At 32.9% G+C, this 16,987-nt stretch overlaps 4 protein-coding genes across 4 annotated transcripts; 3 read left to right on the top strand and 1 right to left on the bottom strand.

The window, feature by feature from the left end:
- Positions 1–1,319: 1,319 nt before the first annotated feature.
- LOC125057488 (pyrimidodiazepine synthase-like) lies at positions 1,320–5,001 on the top strand. The gene is made up of 6 exons (XM_047661211.1): positions 1,320–1,328; positions 2,289–2,424; positions 3,102–3,269; positions 3,830–3,987; positions 4,057–4,299; positions 4,862–5,001. Exons 1-6 carry the CDS (start codon positions 1,320–1,322, stop codon positions 4,988–4,990), a joined length of 843 nt encoding a protein of 280 aa, XP_047517167.1. The 3' UTR covers positions 4,991–5,001.
- Positions 5,002–7,917: 2,916 nt separating this feature from the next.
- LOC125057579 (pyrimidodiazepine synthase-like) lies at positions 7,918–11,507 on the top strand. The gene is made up of 5 exons (XM_047661360.1): positions 7,918–8,188; positions 8,898–9,065; positions 9,624–9,781; positions 10,461–10,703; positions 11,341–11,507. The coding sequence occupies exons 1-5, from the start codon at positions 8,023–8,025 to the stop codon at positions 11,467–11,469; spliced, it is 864 nt and encodes a 287-aa protein (XP_047517316.1). The 5' UTR covers positions 7,918–8,022; the 3' UTR covers positions 11,470–11,507.
- A 50-nt stretch (positions 11,508–11,557) lies between these two features.
- LOC125057577 (DNA replication factor Cdt1) lies at positions 11,558–14,167 on the bottom strand. The gene is made up of 3 exons (XM_047661357.1): positions 13,481–14,167; positions 13,194–13,323; positions 11,558–13,059 (listed from the first exon to the last, which is right to left on the bottom strand). Exons 1-3 carry the CDS (start codon positions 14,005–14,007, stop codon positions 11,896–11,898), a joined length of 1,821 nt encoding a protein of 606 aa, XP_047517313.1. The 5' UTR covers positions 14,008–14,167; the 3' UTR covers positions 11,558–11,895.
- A 432-nt stretch (positions 14,168–14,599) lies between these two features.
- LOC125057487 lies at positions 14,600–16,750 on the top strand. Its single transcript, XM_047661210.1, has one exon. It carries the CDS (start codon positions 14,789–14,791, stop codon positions 16,748–16,750), a length of 1,962 nt encoding a protein of 653 aa, XP_047517166.1. The 5' UTR covers positions 14,600–14,788.
- The last annotated feature ends 237 nt before the right edge of the window (positions 16,751–16,987 follow it).

Here is a 16,987-nt window from a genome sequence, read left to right as displayed (position 1 = left end):
TGATATCTTGAAAAATAAAATGTATGAAATCTTACCTTGACCGTTTGCTTATTAATTAGTTACTATGAATCTCATGCTACATAGATCTTATTAGGTAAGCTGATAAATGAACGGTTCGTAAATGTCTTCCGGTCTTATGTAAAAAAATCTGAATTATTGGTCTATATAATAAAAAATTATGCGTCCTTCCTCTATCTATCAAACATTTCAACTAAATTTATATTATTTGTATGTATGTATTTATAACAAGCAAAATAATTGTTTTGTTGGAATTGTATTTTTTTGAAATTGCAAATATTTACTGTCGTTCCTAATGTCATTTATGTCGTTTATTATTTACCATGCAATGCTTTATTGATTGTTGTAATGTTATTGAAGTAGTAATATATTCTATATTGCAATTTTATTTACGATACAAAGTTAGGTTGTGTTAACAAATATATGTTTTAGAACAAATTTTGTGTTTTATTGTCATTACGCAACGGATCTAAGGAGCGTAAACCCTATAAAGGTAAACTTGTATGGCACAGATGCGTCGAAAGCGCACAAGCGGTGATGTATGAGTGAGAAGTTCTTGCCCACTTCTCTATTCTCCTCATTATTTCATGACAGTGTGGATACTGGATACCCTAGGGTTTGAGAACGTTAAACGATGGCGCGCTAGTCAAACAGCGTAGACACGCGAAATGATACGATTACGTTTGTTCAATCACAAAGGCAATGTTTTGTCTTAAATTTTCATCAACCTGTTACGTAGAAACATAAAAATGTGACATTCAAAGATTGTCTTAAACACTAAAGATTTGTTTCGACTATATATAGATCATATTTAAAAAGTTGCCTAGTAAAAAAAAATCTTTTTAACCGGATTAAAGTTATGTATTATTATAAATTTACAATTATTTAACATAATTTTAAATTTATCCGACGTTTCGCGTGCTTTACAGCGTGCGTGGTCACGATGATTGAAGACTTAAGACAAAAGGTGTTGGATGTCAAAAAGTATCACAACTGCAGAGAAAGTTGCATTATCTGTATTTATTTCCCTGGAGTTGGTATCCACTAAAAGATGGAGGGTTTTGGCAAAAATGGCTCACGGTGTCCTCTATTTTCGCGGATTGTTTAAAAACAATCGGCACGCTGTAAAGCTCGCGAAACGTCGGATACGTTTACAATTATGTTAAATAATTGTAAATTTATAATAATACATAACTTTAATCCGGTTAAAAAGTTTTTTCTTTAAATGTGTAAAGGTTATGTTAATCAAAGACAATACTAGTTGCTACCCGACTATGCAGCGATAGTACTTTATTAGAACAATGTCTATGGTATGATAAAGATCCATATATTTTTTAAATGCTGCAGATAAAGTTACGTAGATAAGCATATCGTATACAGATTTGTAACAGATTTTATTGTAATAGGAGGCAAACGGGCAGGACAATCATGGATGGACAATCACATTGCTAGAAGGCTCGTAAGTGCGTTGCCGACCTTTCAAGAATTGGACACTCTTGTCTTGAAGGACCCTATGTCGAATTGGTTCGGAAATACTTCAGTGGGCAGCTGGTTCCACATAGTGGTGGTGCGCGGCAAAAACTGCCTTAGACAGCGCTCAGTTGTGGAACGACGGAGGTCGAGGTGATACGGATGGTATTTTGCCTTGACGTCCAATAATGAAACTCAGCTGCAGGTATTAGACCGAAAAACTCCTCTGAACACTCTCCATGGTAAATGCGGTAGAAGGTGCAGAGAGACCCCACATCTCTACGCAACGCCAAGGGATCAAGCCGCACGGAAAGTGACTGGTCGTCGACGATTCGAATCGCTTTTCGTTGAATACAATCAAGTGGATGGAGCTCCCGCTGAGAACAGAATTCCATGTGGGGCCGAATTTGCGCTTTATAGAGTTACAAGCGGTGGCCCGGAGTGATGTACCGTCTCGCCTTGCTGAGCACACCAAGCCTTTTGGAGGCTAATTGAGCCTTCCCTTCCAGATGACCGCGAAACTGAACGTCATTCGATATGTCAACGCCCATTATTCCGATGCTAGCTGAGGCTTTAAGGAGAGTGTCTTTAAAGAAGGAAGTAGCAACAAAGGGAGGTTTTTAGCGGAAAACGCGCAGACAAGATATCGTACAATTGAAAATATAATTTCGATTTGAAACGTCCGCGTTCCGCGATTCCACATCATTATGCCAAGGTCAACTTGCTAACCTTATTATTTTTCTATAGAGTTCACCCTATACGCTCCATTTAGCAGCTGATATGATGTTAGCACCAGTTAGCAGTGCAACCACCCTATACGAGGTTACTGCAAACTTCACAATATCATTCAAGCTGTGATGCCGTACAGTTGTTACAGAAATATGGCGTCTGCTATCAAGAAATCTGTGGACTTTAACACAAAACATTTGAAAACAGGTTTGTGGTTTTTAACTGATTTTATGTATTTTGAAAATAAGAATAGATAATTTAATTTACTTTTTTTCCTAATATAAAACTTCTTTTTCAAGTTGAGATAGTTCATTATATTTAAATAGGTGGTCAGTAATAATTAGTTACTCATGTAGTATATTTATACTATTGTAATCTAATTTGGTAGTTTATGATTTAGCAAATTAAGTATTTAGCTTAATTTGCTACATAATAAATACCAGCGGTCGTAAATTATTGGACCTATCTAAGACAATATCTGTATTTAAGGAAATTATATTTTCCATTTTATATTATATAATGCAACTTTTTAAGTATTTAGCTTAATTTGCTAAATAATAAATACCAGCGGTCGTAAATTATTGGACCTATCTAAGACAATATCTGTATTTAAGGAAATTATATTTTCCATTTTATATTATATACTTACCTACAATTAAATAAATTTTTGAAAGATTTCGAAAAAGGAAGTTTAAAATGATGTTTTTCATTTTTTATGTATGTCCCCCAATTACTAAAAGCTCCTATACCAATTTGTAAACTATTATTTTTTTTAATTTTTAGAGAAAATAATGTATTAATTACCAATATTATGACATCTAATGATAGATTTTTTTTTTATAATTAATATCTACTAAAGAATTACTATTTTGTGTAATTTTCAGGAGATCCTCTTCCAAAATGGAATGGCAAACTTCGTTTATATAACATGAGGTACTGCCCTTACGCACAGAGGTCCGTTCTAGCCCTTATTGCTAAGAATGTTGAATACGAAATTGTTAACATTGATCTTGTTAACAAACCGGAGTGGCTAAAGAGCAAAAGTCCTTTGGGTACAGTAATTTATTATTCTAAAACTAATCCTCTTGACCGCCGCACAATAATAATGCATTATTGCAAACACACCGGCATTTTTTACTAAAAAACTTTCTTGAGATTTTTCTTTATTTAAACTTCATTCTTTCAAGTTGCTTCTGTAAATATATAATAGTGATTTTGTGACAAGTAGGTGATCAGTTTTTCAGTAGATTCAGATCAGAACACTGAAAAAGTATAATAATTGTTTGCCTAATTTACGAATTATGCAAAAATGGGCTGAGGTGGAGGCTGACAAACTATAATTATTTCAAGGTAGATGAGTATGTATGGTTATGAGCTGAATTATGATGACCTCAGCCTTACAATATTCTATAGATTGTTTGTTTTGGAATACGGCCTGTATTTTCTTACACTAAGTGATTCCTTTTAATATGTTTTACGCTATAGCGTAATTTTGTGTTTTACATAAATAACTTAACTACGCAGATAAATCGTTGGTATGAAACAGTTTTTGCAATCCTCTTCTGGTGTTCACGCAAACGCAGACAATGGTTGATAAGTTCAATTATTACAGGAATGGTGCCAGCATTGGAAACAGCTGATGGCGTCTGTATAACAGAGAGTTTAATTGTAAGTGAATACATAGACGAAGTGTTTTCGCAGCGCCCACTGCTTTCCAAAAATCCCGTTAAAAAGGCAAAACAAAAAATTCTTGTGGAAATGATAAGTCCTGTAAGTACAACAACTTTGGAAATTAGTCTGACAATACCACTATCTTAACATACCTACTTATATGTTTAGATGGATTCATTCCTCTTCAAAATATACCGAGCCCCAGATACAATAAATGAGGATACGATTAAGAATTATAACGCTGTATTGCAATTCATTGAAGATGAATTGAAGCAACGGCGCACCACGTTCTTGGACGGTACCGATCCGGGCTATGCTGACTATATGATTTGGCCCTGGTTTGAGAGGGTTCCAGTTGCTATTGAATTTGATTCTAGAATAGCTATAGACGACAAAAAATATCCATCATTGGTAGGTTGCTTTCATAGATTCATAAACTTTTAAGGCTAGAGAGAATAAGGTACAGTATTCTGATATTATTAAAGTTGGAGTGTACTGCTGATTGGAGTGTAGTGTCAAACGCTGGCAAGTGGCAACGCACTCACTAAAAATGGGTGTATATGGGCTGCGATGCTGTTCATTTTCCGTATTATATAAAATAAGCTAATTTTACATTAAACAAAAAAAATCCCTTTAAAATACTGAATTTTAAATTTTCTCATTGCTCAGTTTATATATTTAATTCTATTCGAAGGGTTTTTAGGGTAGGTTTAAATGTAACCGATATTTTTTTTAAATTAGTCTCTTTTTTCACACCATTTTGGTTGTTCAATTATAGTATTGGTAGCAAAACAATTATGCACAGAAAAAATTAGCAACTTAATAATAACTTATTATTAGTGTAGCCATATTTTGCGTGATGTTTAATTGAAAACACTTAACAATTCATATTGTTGTTTCATAACACTGGCTAACTTATTTGCCGGACACTAGGCATATGTAAACATATTTGTAAGTTAATGTTTACTTTCAGGTGCAATACATAAGGAACATGCAAAAAGATCCGGTTGTTAAAGAGTACATTATATCAAATGATATATACAAGAAGTTCTACGAAGGCTACAAAACTGGAGCACCCGATCATGAACTGTTAAATAAATGATTTTTAAAATTGTATTACATACAAAATTTTGATTAATACTAACACAACTAATACTTATACTTAAAAATGTAAACATAACGATTTTTGTATTGATTAATAAATAAATCTTTAATAATATAGTAAAGCGTATTTTTAAAGCATATTTTTATTTATTATTATTGTTATTTAATCTTTAGATTTTACTTTATTTTATTTTAATTAGAGTAACGTGTTATTTCGAGATTTTTTTAAAATTATTTTTGCATTTCTTGTACCTCTGCAGGTGTTTCTTTTTCATTGTTCCACATTAGGGTTGCCTGGAAGAAATCGCTTGTTAGCGATAAGTCCGCCCGTTGCCTTTACTTAACTTTTGTAACCTGCTTTTATATTTTTGTTATGTGCATGTTTTTGAGTAAGGTAATAAAGTATAAACAAATAAAGCCAAAAGCCAACATTATAGGCGGCCCATCGTCTCGCATCTGCAGCATCTCTTCTTTCGCAGTGAAGAAAGCATTCTTAAGTCTAGTAGTCGAAGACCAGTAAGCTGGGCCTGGCACCCCTGGATCGACAGAGTGGAGGACCTGCAATTGGCGAGAAGTGGCACAGGACAGGAAGCGTTAGAAGTTTCTCGTTTCGGAGGCCATCACACATTTTGGGTCACAGAAACATCGGAGTGGAGTAAAACCGAAAAAGATTAGGTACACCATATACACGATAGTAAAAATTAAATGTTTTAAAAGTGACAAATGAAAGCGTCTTAATACCATGAAATACATATATTGTCTAAATTTTATCTAATACATTTCATTAAAATAATCAGTAAATACCGTTATTAATGCAAAAGTTATAGCACTGAAGTTGCACTTGCTAAATTACCTTGCATACGACGATAAATCAAATGACGTCACTTGATACATCGCGACCCAGACGATTCGACGCGTTTCCCCCAAGTACGTATAAATGATTCTCGGTGCGGATTATGTGGTGCCCTTATCTTGTGTATATTACACCCCAGACGTACTATAATACCTTAATCGCATTCGCATTATCTTTTATACCATTACGAATATAATTTTAAGAACATGGATATTACACCTACAGCCTTATACCTACACCTACAGCAGCACACGAAGTCTTCCAGCAATAGTTCTATCAATAAGTCCAATTAAAAAGAGAGCTTACTCCTACCTGAAAGGCCGGAAACGGACCCACCAAAATGGGTGTCCATGGGCAAAAAAATATGTCATAAAGGTCGATGCAGGCAACGCGATTATCAAAACATTTCAGTCAGCAGTCTTCCCCTATTATTTTCTTATAATCAATATTTAGTGGTCTATATTTTCAAAGCTAATAATAAAAAGCAGTAGCGCTACGCCTGAAATAAGGAAATTGATCTTCGTTAGCCTGGTGCGAAAGATGTGCTTCCCTATAGTTTTTTTAGACTTGCATCAAATATTCGGTCTATTATTCGTCCGAATACCGAACATCTACTATTCGGCCAGAGCCAATCGCTTCTTAAGCGATCAACTGAGTTTGATTGCACCGACATTTGTCAACAGATTTTTTTTAATGTGTATATACATATATTATTAAGTGCACATTTTACCGTGTCTTAAAAATAATCAGAAGCTAAAGTGAGAATAGGCATTAAATAATATAATATTATATCTCTTCGTTCTGACTCTTAACTGTAAAAATGTAAATTAATGTGTGAATGTAAAAAATCTGTGAACTTGGTCCATAGAATAAAAAATTATGCGCCCTTCCACTATCTATGAAACCATTCATCAAAAATTATATTATTTGTTTGTATGTATTTATAACAAGCAAAAAAATTGTTTTGTTTTGTTGTAATTGTATTTTTTTTAAACAATTGCAAGTTACGTCGGGTTAAGTTACCATTTATGTTCTTTCTTATTGCCATGCAATGCTTTATTTATTGTTGTAATGTTATTCAATTAGTAATATATTCTATATTGCAATTTTATTTACGATACAAAGTTAGGTTGTGTTAATAAATATATGTTTTAGAACAAATTTTGTTTTTTATTATCATGACGCCACGGATCTATGAAGCGTAAACCCTATAAAGATAAACTTGTATGGCACAGATGCGTCGAAAGCGCACAAGCGGTGATGTATGAGTTAGAAGTTCTTGGCCACTTCTCTATTCCCCTCATTATTTTATGATAGTGTGGATACTGGATACCCTAGGGTTTGAGAATGTTAAACGATGGCGCGCTTTATTGTAATAGGTTAACAGCATCTCTAGTCAAACAGCGTAGACACGCGAAATGATACGTTTACGTTTGTTTAATCACTATAGACAATTTTCAGCAACCTGTTAGATTATAATAAGAATTCAAAACCTAAAAATGAGACATTCAAAGATTGACTTAAAAACTAAAGACGGATTTAGCTTGCTTAGCTAACACGGTCGGTTCACAAACGCTGATGTGGAGATTTGGTCTGAGCCGTATTTTTTAATTATTGCTTATGCTTATGTCGGTCACCGCCTTCGCACTTTCAAAACTTTCATATTCCTAGGAAGATACTATATTAATAAATAACTCATATCCAGTCAGTCGTACACAGTTTTTTTTAAATAATATTTTTAAAAAAAATATTATTATTTATATTATTTTTTTATGATCTAGGTATAATAGACTAGTAGCAACTCGGTCTGTATTATATCTACCAGACTCTGCACGGAATGTACTTTAATAGAACAAATTAAATTATGAAATGCTCCAGATAATGTTAGGTAGATAAGCATATCGTATACAGATTTGTAAATGATATCGTTCAATTATTGAAAATGAAATTGCGATTTGAATCGCCCGCGTTCATCGATTCCACATTATTATGCCAAGGTCACCAACATGTTGCGTAACCTTGTTATTTTTCTATTCAAGTCGTAATAATTGTGTGACAAAGTGTTTTTATATCTTTAATTTTCTTTCTTTATGTCAACAAATACATAGATAAAGAATTGTTTAATTATCTTATCGCATTGACAAGAGAAACTTTTGAACTCATAAACAAGTTTTGATATGATAACCAGTACGTTAAGTTTCGCTATGCATATAATTATAACCTCGTATAGGGTGTTAGCACCAGTTAGCAGTATCCTGCAATCTGTGTTGCCGTATACATACAGAAATATGGCGTCTGCTATCAAGAAATCTGTGGATTTTAACACAAAACATTTGAAAACAGGTTTGTGGTTATTAACTTACCTAATGATTTTATGTATTTTGAAAATAAGCATAGATACTTAACAAAAAAAATTCCTAACATAAAACTTCTTTTTCAACGAGTTGAGATAGTTAATTTTGTATAATTATAAATAGGTGGTAATAATTAGTTACTGATCTATCATCTAGTATTTTTGTACCATTTTAATCTAATTTGATAGTTTATGATTTAGCAAATTGCGTATTTAGCTTAATTTGCTAAATAATAAACATCGGCTGTTGCAATCTTTATTTAAGCTGATATCATTAAATTACATATATACATGTATATTTATTCTGAGACAATCTCTGTATTCAAGGAAAATATATTTTGTTAAGAATTACAATAAATTCTCAATCCAAATGAATGTTGTAATATATTTTATTAAAATTATGTACATAACATTATATACTACTATTTCGGACTTCCTTTTTCAAAAGTTTTTGAACGATTTCGAAAAAGGAAGTTAAAAATTTTGTTGTTAATTTTTTATGTGTGTCCCCCAATTACTAAAAGCGCCTATACCAATTATTTGGAAAATTATTATTTTTTAAACAGTTTTAGAGCTTTAGCATTTTAGAGATATTGTAATAAAAAATAATGTATTAATTACCAATATTATGATATCTAATGATAGTTTTTTTTTATAATTAATATCTACTAAAGAATTACTATTTTGTGTAATTTTCAGGAGATCCTCTTCCAAAATGGAATGGCAAACTTCGTTTATATAACATGAGGTACTGCCCTTACGCACAGAGATCCGTTCTCGCCCTTATTGCTAAGAATGTGGAATACGAAATTGTTAACATTGATCTTGTTAACAAACCGGAGTGGCTAAAGAGCAAAAGTCCTTTGGGTACAGTAATTTATTATTCTAAAACATACTATTAACATTACTTATGTTATTTTAGAAATAAGCTAATCTTCTTGACCCCACAAAAATATTGCATTACTGCAAACACACCGGCATTTTTTACCGAAATCCATTGTTGGGATTTGTACTTTATTTAAACTTCATTCTTTCAATTTGCGTCTGAAAAAATTATTATATTTATTTTGCCTAATTTGCTTAATTAAAACTTATAATGGTCTGAATTAAAAAAAAAATTCAATCACCTCAGTCTTTCGGTATTCTATAGATTGTTTGTTTCTGAAATACTAATGGCCTGTATTTTCATACGTAAATTAAAATTCACCTTTTGCCCTTTTTATCTCATCAGAAATAAATTTATACAGGAATAATACGCAATTTAATTTCATTAGTGATTTCTTTTAATATGTTTTACTCGTTGACGTAATTTTGTATTTTACATAAATAACTCAATTACGCAGACAAATCGTTGGTATAAAACCGATTTTCTAACCCTCTTCTGATGCTGACACAAACAAAGGTTGATAAGTTAAATTATTACAGGAAAGGTGCCAGCATTGGAAATAGCTGATGGCGTCTGTATAACAGAGAGTTTGATTGTAAGCGAATACGTAGACGAAGTGTTTTCGCAGCGCCCACTGCTTCCCAAAGATTCCCTTAAAAGGGCAAAAGACAAAATTCTTGTGGAAATGATAAGTCCTGTAAGTATTAGTTAGTACAATTTTGTAAATTAGTCGGGCATAAAACATATTAACTCGTATTTGCATAGATACAATAATTTAATTGTATCGTCGTGATCACGCGAGTTATGAGAATAAAAAGCAAGACATAAAACTGATGTGGTCACGTAGACTTTAAAATTCAACAGAGAATTTTTAACTAGTGTAGGTATATATGGTTTTTAATTATCTTTAAAAATTATATGCTTATCAGAATCTCAAATGAATTCAATAAACTAACATTCTTACTTATTATTGTATACTCGGAGTAATTAATGCGGTCAATCGTGCTGTAATGAGTAAAATTTTACCGACATCAGCATTGTTACACTTGCAATTTCCTTGTGACCTTGTATTAATTAATTTGCAAATATGACTTAAAATTGCAGATAGAGATATTTAATTATCAGGTGTATTTATTAACTCATCCTAGGACATAATTATTATGCAGATAATCTATGAGGTGGTTATTATGAAATGACCATAGAGTATGTAATTTTTTAAATCTATATGCTTTTTTTAGAATATTACAGACTTTATCTTCAATACCTATTTAAAATTATGTGTGGCAAAATTTATATTGGTTCACAATTTATTATACTGTATAATACCTAAATTTTTTCGACAATACCAACGTCTTAACATACCTACTTATTTTTAGATGCATGCATTCCTCTTCAAAATACTCCGAGCCCCAGATACAATAAATGAGGATACGATTAAGAATTATAACGCTGTATTGCAATTAATTGAAGATGAATTGAAGCAACGGCGCACCACGTTCTTGGACGGCACCGAACCGGGCTATGCTGACTATATGATTTGGCCCTGGTTTGAGAGGGTTCCAGTTGCTATTGAATTTGATTCTAGAATAGCTATAGACGACAAAAAGTATCCATCATTGGTAGGTTGCTTTCATAGATTCATACACTTTTAAGGCTAGGGAGAATAAGGTACAGTATTCTGATATTAATTGATCAATTCAAAATTTCATCAACATCACCTTGATGGCTGGTAGTCTTCCACAGTCCGCTTCACAAGACACGTTATTTTGCTAACTAGCGAAATGTGGAATGAAAGAGATACGACCTCCAACTATTCAAAGTTAGAGTGTACTGCTCCCTCAAAGGCCGGCAACGCACCCATTCAAAATGGGTGTCTATGGGCTGCGATGACTGCCCTTTTTGGGCATCCCGTAGGCTCGTTTGCCCTATTATATAAAATAAGCCAATTTTTAGGGTAGGTTTATTAAAATGTCATCATTATATTTTTTATTTATTATCATCCACACTGAAAACCACCACACCATTTAGGTGGTTCAATAATTATAGTATTGGTAGCAAAACAATTATGCATTTAAAAAATTAGCAACTTAATAATTACTTATTATTAGTCTCGGCACGTAAATGAGCCATATTTTGCGTGATGTTTAAGTAGGAAAACACTTAACAATTCCTATTATTATTTCATAACACTGGCTAACTTATTTGCCAGACACTAGACCTATGTAAAAATATATTTAACTTAATGTTTACTTTCAGGTGCAATACATAAGGAACATGCAAAAAGATCCGGTTGTTAAAGAGTACATTATATCAAATGATATATATAAGAAGTTCTTTGAAAGCTACAAAACTGGAGCACCCGATTATGAACTGTTAAATAAATGATTTTTGAAATTTTATTAAATAAAAAATATTGATTTAAATTATTTTATTTTACATATCTGAGGTAGTAATATTTAAATCAACACAAATATATTTCGTCTTCAAAGATTTAATCAAACTTTCATAATTAGTATTTATGTTAGTAACGAAAAAAAGTTATAAAATAGTAGCAGCTTTGGTTGAAATTGAATTATAGATAATGTTGAATACTTTCAATAGAAAAACTATGTCAAAAATCATTGAGAAGTTTGAAAATTCATACAGCCAAAAATGTCAAAAGAAAATCTATGATTTCATGTCAAAAGTAGACTTAACTAATTAACACTAACACACCAAAGTAAATATCTATGTAAGAACATAATTAAACAATATAAATAGGTTTTTAATACAATTTGTACTAAAACTGCTTACAAAAGATCAGTCTTGAAATTAGTCTCTTTTGTATTTAGCAGCTTGTGCTTCTATCGTAGCCACAACTAGCTTTAGGTCAGTTATTTTGTCCAACTTTAAGTATGTTGTATTTCTAATCTCATGCAATTGCACCCACTTCGGTACAGTTTCTGTCAAAATTTTTATATCCCGCTGTAGATCTGTTGATGATACATGAGATTTAAAGCTACTACCAAGTTTAGAAAGAATTATATTCAGTGCCAGAACATTTTTTCTCTCTGTAACAAATATGTTCCTCAATGTCCTGGCGAGGTCAGGCAAGCGAGTGTAGATCACATATTTCTGTTCAGTTTCTGATGACCTTGTCATTGCTTCAAAAGCTTTTGCAGCTTGTTTTGCTTTTACCTTTTCAAGCAAAGATGCTGGTAAGTTACGTAATGCTGGATTTATGAGGGAAACATTGCTGGTGGATGGTTGACTGGTTTGGGTTGTACTAAGATTTGTGTCTTTTAAGCCAGTCACTTCTTTTTCTTGTTCGGTAAGGCCCCTAGCTTTAGCTTGTGCAAGCTTTTCCAAAGCTCTTCCCATCTTTGTGTTACATTTAAAAAGATCTCTTGCTTTAGCTAGCACATCCTGTGCTGATGACATCTTATCAACATTTGGCATTTCTGGCAATTTAGCACACTCAATTTCTGGTATTTTTTCAATTTCAAACTCTGGATGCCAGCGGACTAAATTTTTATCAGGAATATCAATAGGAGGATCGAGAGTGGACAAATATTGAGAGTGATGCTTCTTAACCTCTTTGAGCAATGTGTCATAGAAGTATCTCCGTCTCTCTAACAAAACACTAGGATTCATAACTTTAATGTCAGTTGGAAAATTGGGTGATATAACCAATTCATAAGCATCTCTATTAGAAGAAGAGTTAAAGCTCTTTACTTTTTGAACTTCAAAATTATAGAAATCTGGCACTAAATGTTTAATTTGAGCCAAGTGTTTCTCTGAGAATGTCCGTTTCAACATTTCTTGTATGGAGGGTTTTAATTTAGCAAATGTTATTGTTTCATTCCTGTTATAAAGTAAAGCAACAACAGTTTCCATACCACGAAAGTGCTCAGCAAGAAACCTGTAGTGATGCGGCAAAGGCAAAGGCCCAGATGATGAGGAAAGCAAAGATGCATGTCTTAAGTAGGCAGGCACCTAAAAAGAGAAATATAAAATCTTTCATTAAATACATATAAAACATTATACACAATTTATTATTATCAGATATATTTGTAACATTAACATAGACTAAACTGCACTAAATGAAATGGATCACATATAATACTCACTTTTGTTGGACTCTTAACTGGACTAACAAAAACTTTTCTAGGGGACATAAGGGGTCTTTGTGTTGAAATATTAACATCATCTTTCTTTGGGGATAAGAAATCCTTTTGAATTTGATTTCTCTTTGAAGGGCTGAAAACAGGCACATATTATAACAATATAAAATGATAAAAATCATCAATAAACATTATAAAATCATTATGAATAAAACTTAATCTATAAATAGTTAAATTGTGTAACATCTAATGTAAAATGTTCAGATTGTTATCTGAAATAAAAAATATCATACCTCTGTGGTATAGCTACATCAATTGAACTAAATTCTTTAAGGTTCTTCGTCACTGTTTTGTCTTTCAGTTCTTGTATTCCCTTGGTTATTCGGTCTGCTGATGCTTTCAGTTCAGCTAACCTAGAACTACTTGCCAACTTTTTTCTTATGTCACCCAAGCTTAACTCTTTTCGAGCTGAAGTAACCAAGTCTGCTTTGCTTGCATTATTTCTGGCCGCATTTGCAGAATTATTCTTTTTCGAAAAGACGGTATTATTTCCCTCTTTTTCTCCAACCTTATTGGTAGAAGCTTCGACACCATTGTCTTGGGGTGAGTTCGAAAGCTGGCTTGAAGTGTCTGTGGCCGAAACTGATTTCACTATTGCTTTAATTGCTTCACAATTCCCCTTGTGAATTACTCGCGTGGCGGTCTTGTTTATCTCTAATTTACGATCTATGTGAGGTACTTTGTTTTTAGAACTTACTATCTCGTCGGCTGCTGGTCTTTTTCTTGTATTATAAAACTTGGTCAAAGTAGTTTGTGACATGTTGTATTAATAAGTGTCGTAACGTGGAACCATAAGAAAAGTTCCTCACTTGTAAAATAGAGTCAAAAATAAAGCGATTTTCCAATTGTATCCTGTAAGCCGTTTCCCTCCAAATCCGTTAACACTTATTACAATCTAAACGAAAGCACTTTTTTTAAATAAATGACAGATAAAGCCATCAACCACACAGATTAGATATTAGTAGTAAACCACAGATTTAGTTAGTATTTATGGCAGTTGTAACCATAGAGGAAGGAAAGTTACTGCGAAGTGCGAACTATGGCCACCGTAATATTCACCTTCGATGTAGCCCATATACAAGTGATCTTAATTTAAGAAGAGACGAAGAAAAGATGAGCAAGTGAAGTGCAAAATGACTGAATATGTCGTTTTGCAATCTCTATGTTTCTCTAAATAAAATATTACTCAATTTAGTTCTCAGGCCAATATTATTTATCGGTCTGTGTATCAAAAGCGATGAGGTGGATACTGTCTAGAATCTAGATGATTGAAAAAAAATGACGTTCTTACGTTTTTTTGATAGACTGCACCAAACAATCTGTAATTGTCACTTACTTGCACTGTTATTAAATAAGTCATAATATTGAAGAATAAAGCGTAATGTTAATAAAGTAAATATAAAAAAGCATAGGATACGCATTTCTTGACATAAAGATGTAAAATGAAAACGTTTTGTTATTGTGATAAGTTTTAAAGAATGAAACTTGTTTGAAAATATTTTTTAAATCTATAAGTATTATATCAAATATTTTTCCTAAATATGCCGCCAAAACCAATACTTATAAAGAATGAACCTAAAAAGAGCATCCTTTTTACTCCAAGCAGAGTAGTAAGTCGACCTGACAACTTAGAAGGAGGAGAAGAAACTGAAATAACCGCTCAAATATCAGTACCAGAGGAAGGAGGATGGGGTTGGGTTGTTGTAGCCGCATCTTTTTCGATAATTTTTATCTTAGATGGCGTTGCTTTTACTTTTGGCAGCATACTAAACGACATGTCTACCGATTTAAATATATCAGTGTCTACTTTACCCTTGGTGAATTCTATTGCTGTTGCAATTTATTTCATGATGGGACCTTTAGCTTCTGCCTTCATAAACCGTTTTGGATTCCGTGCATGTGCTATGTCTGGATCAATAATTAGTTCATTCTCTTTACTAACATCCTATTTCTCTACAAATTTTACGTCACTTTGTGTTTTTTACGGATTTTTTGCTGGTTTCGGATATTGTCTTATCAATATGTCTGCTAGCCTTGTAGTTGGATTTTATTTTGAAAAGTTAAGGTCAATTGCTTTAGCAATATCTACAACTGGTTCAAGTTTGGGTGTCATGGTATTGTCATCAGCAAACGCTCATTTATCCAAACTAGCAGGTTGGCGAGCAACAACTTTATTTCATTCGGGTCTTTTTGGCTTAATTTTTTTTCTTGGTATGGCATTTCAACCTTTGTTATCGTTGACGGTTGTCACAACAACTGAAGATCCTACTCGTACTGTAACCTATTTACCAAATTTATCTGCGGCAGCGTTAAAGAGTACAGTATCACGCACGAGGACAGAAGGAATCATGCCCACCACAACGGAACGCTTGTTTGGTGCAGCATCCAATTCTAATTTTCCTACTGCTGCAGCAGTGGTCGATGATACAGTTTCGACACCAGCTTCGCAAGCAGGACCTTCTACTGCAACTGTATCTAAGATAACCTTGACTGCAAACGCACCTCAAGGGGGCATAAGCCCACGACAGTTAAAGCAAGTACAATCAATTATGTCGAGATCAAGCGTTCAGGACAAAGCTAAAAAAGCAATAGAGGTTACTGTAAATGTTGAGCCACCAAAAAAGACAAGTTTCTGGGGAAGATTATTTCGCTGGGAAGAGCATGTTCCTCAGTCAAGACCCATGTATCGTGATGATGTATTTTACGATGGGAAATTGCAGAAACTACCTGCTTATCAGAAAAGTATGGTCGATACTACTGACAAAACTGGTCTTGAGTATCAACTAGCAGTTTCAAGGGCTGCCACTGCTGTCGATTTAAGAGAGCGTAGAGGAGTATTTACCACGGCCGCAAGAAGAGTGTTAGCAACTATGATGGATCCCAAATTATTACGAAAGACTTCATTTTGGTGTCTTTGCTCGGCTGGCTTTTTAATATACGTAGGATTTCTTGTTCCATATGTTTTTATTCAAACCAGAAATGAGGATGCAGGAATACATCCAAAACATTGTACTCTGTTTGTCAGTGTCATGGGGTTATCTAATGCTTTCGGGAGACTTATAATAGGGACACTTGCTCTTAGGATAGAACCTGTATATTTATTTGTAACAGCAATGATAATAGCAGGAACTAGTACAATATGTTCTACGTTTTCATACGATTTATATTATCAATATTCATACTGTGTTTTATATGGTTTTTTTATATCTTGCATGGCATCGCTAAGAAGTCTCATAATAGTTTCTCTATACGGATTGGATAATTTAACAAATGCTACCGGTATTCTGTTGTTATTTCAGGGTTTAGGTAGTTTTTTTAGTTCTCCTGTAGCGGGTTTCTTAAAAGATTTATTTGGATATTCAGTTGCATTTTATGAAGCAGGGTGTTTTATAGCACTTGGAGGTTTAATTTTACTTCCTATTAAAAAGTTGTCAGTTAGAGAAATTCAAAACGAAACGATTGATTCCCAAAGACAGGGGACAAAGTCAGTTAATATCAGTTAGATAGGTACTATGTAATATTTAGATGTTCAAAAATAATTAAATATAATGTTATTTACTGTATTTCAATTTATTTCATATTATAATATACTGAGAGATACCATATCATTTTTAAATTAATAAATTTAGTAATAAAATACTCAAAAAATTGAAATGCTAAGGCATGATTTAAGAATCATCTACATCTACCTATTATCTACAATGTAGATTCTACATTAATTCAATCGTAGTGATATTATA

The sequence above is a fragment of the Pieris napi genome, chromosome 16 (genome assembly GCF_905475465.1).
Source record: "Pieris napi chromosome 16, ilPieNapi1.2, whole genome shotgun sequence".
Lineage (NCBI taxonomy): Eukaryota > Metazoa > Arthropoda > Insecta > Lepidoptera > Pieridae > Pieris > Pieris napi.
The sequence above is the reverse complement of the archived record's forward strand: the minus strand, read 5'-3'. Positions and strand labels throughout refer to the sequence as shown.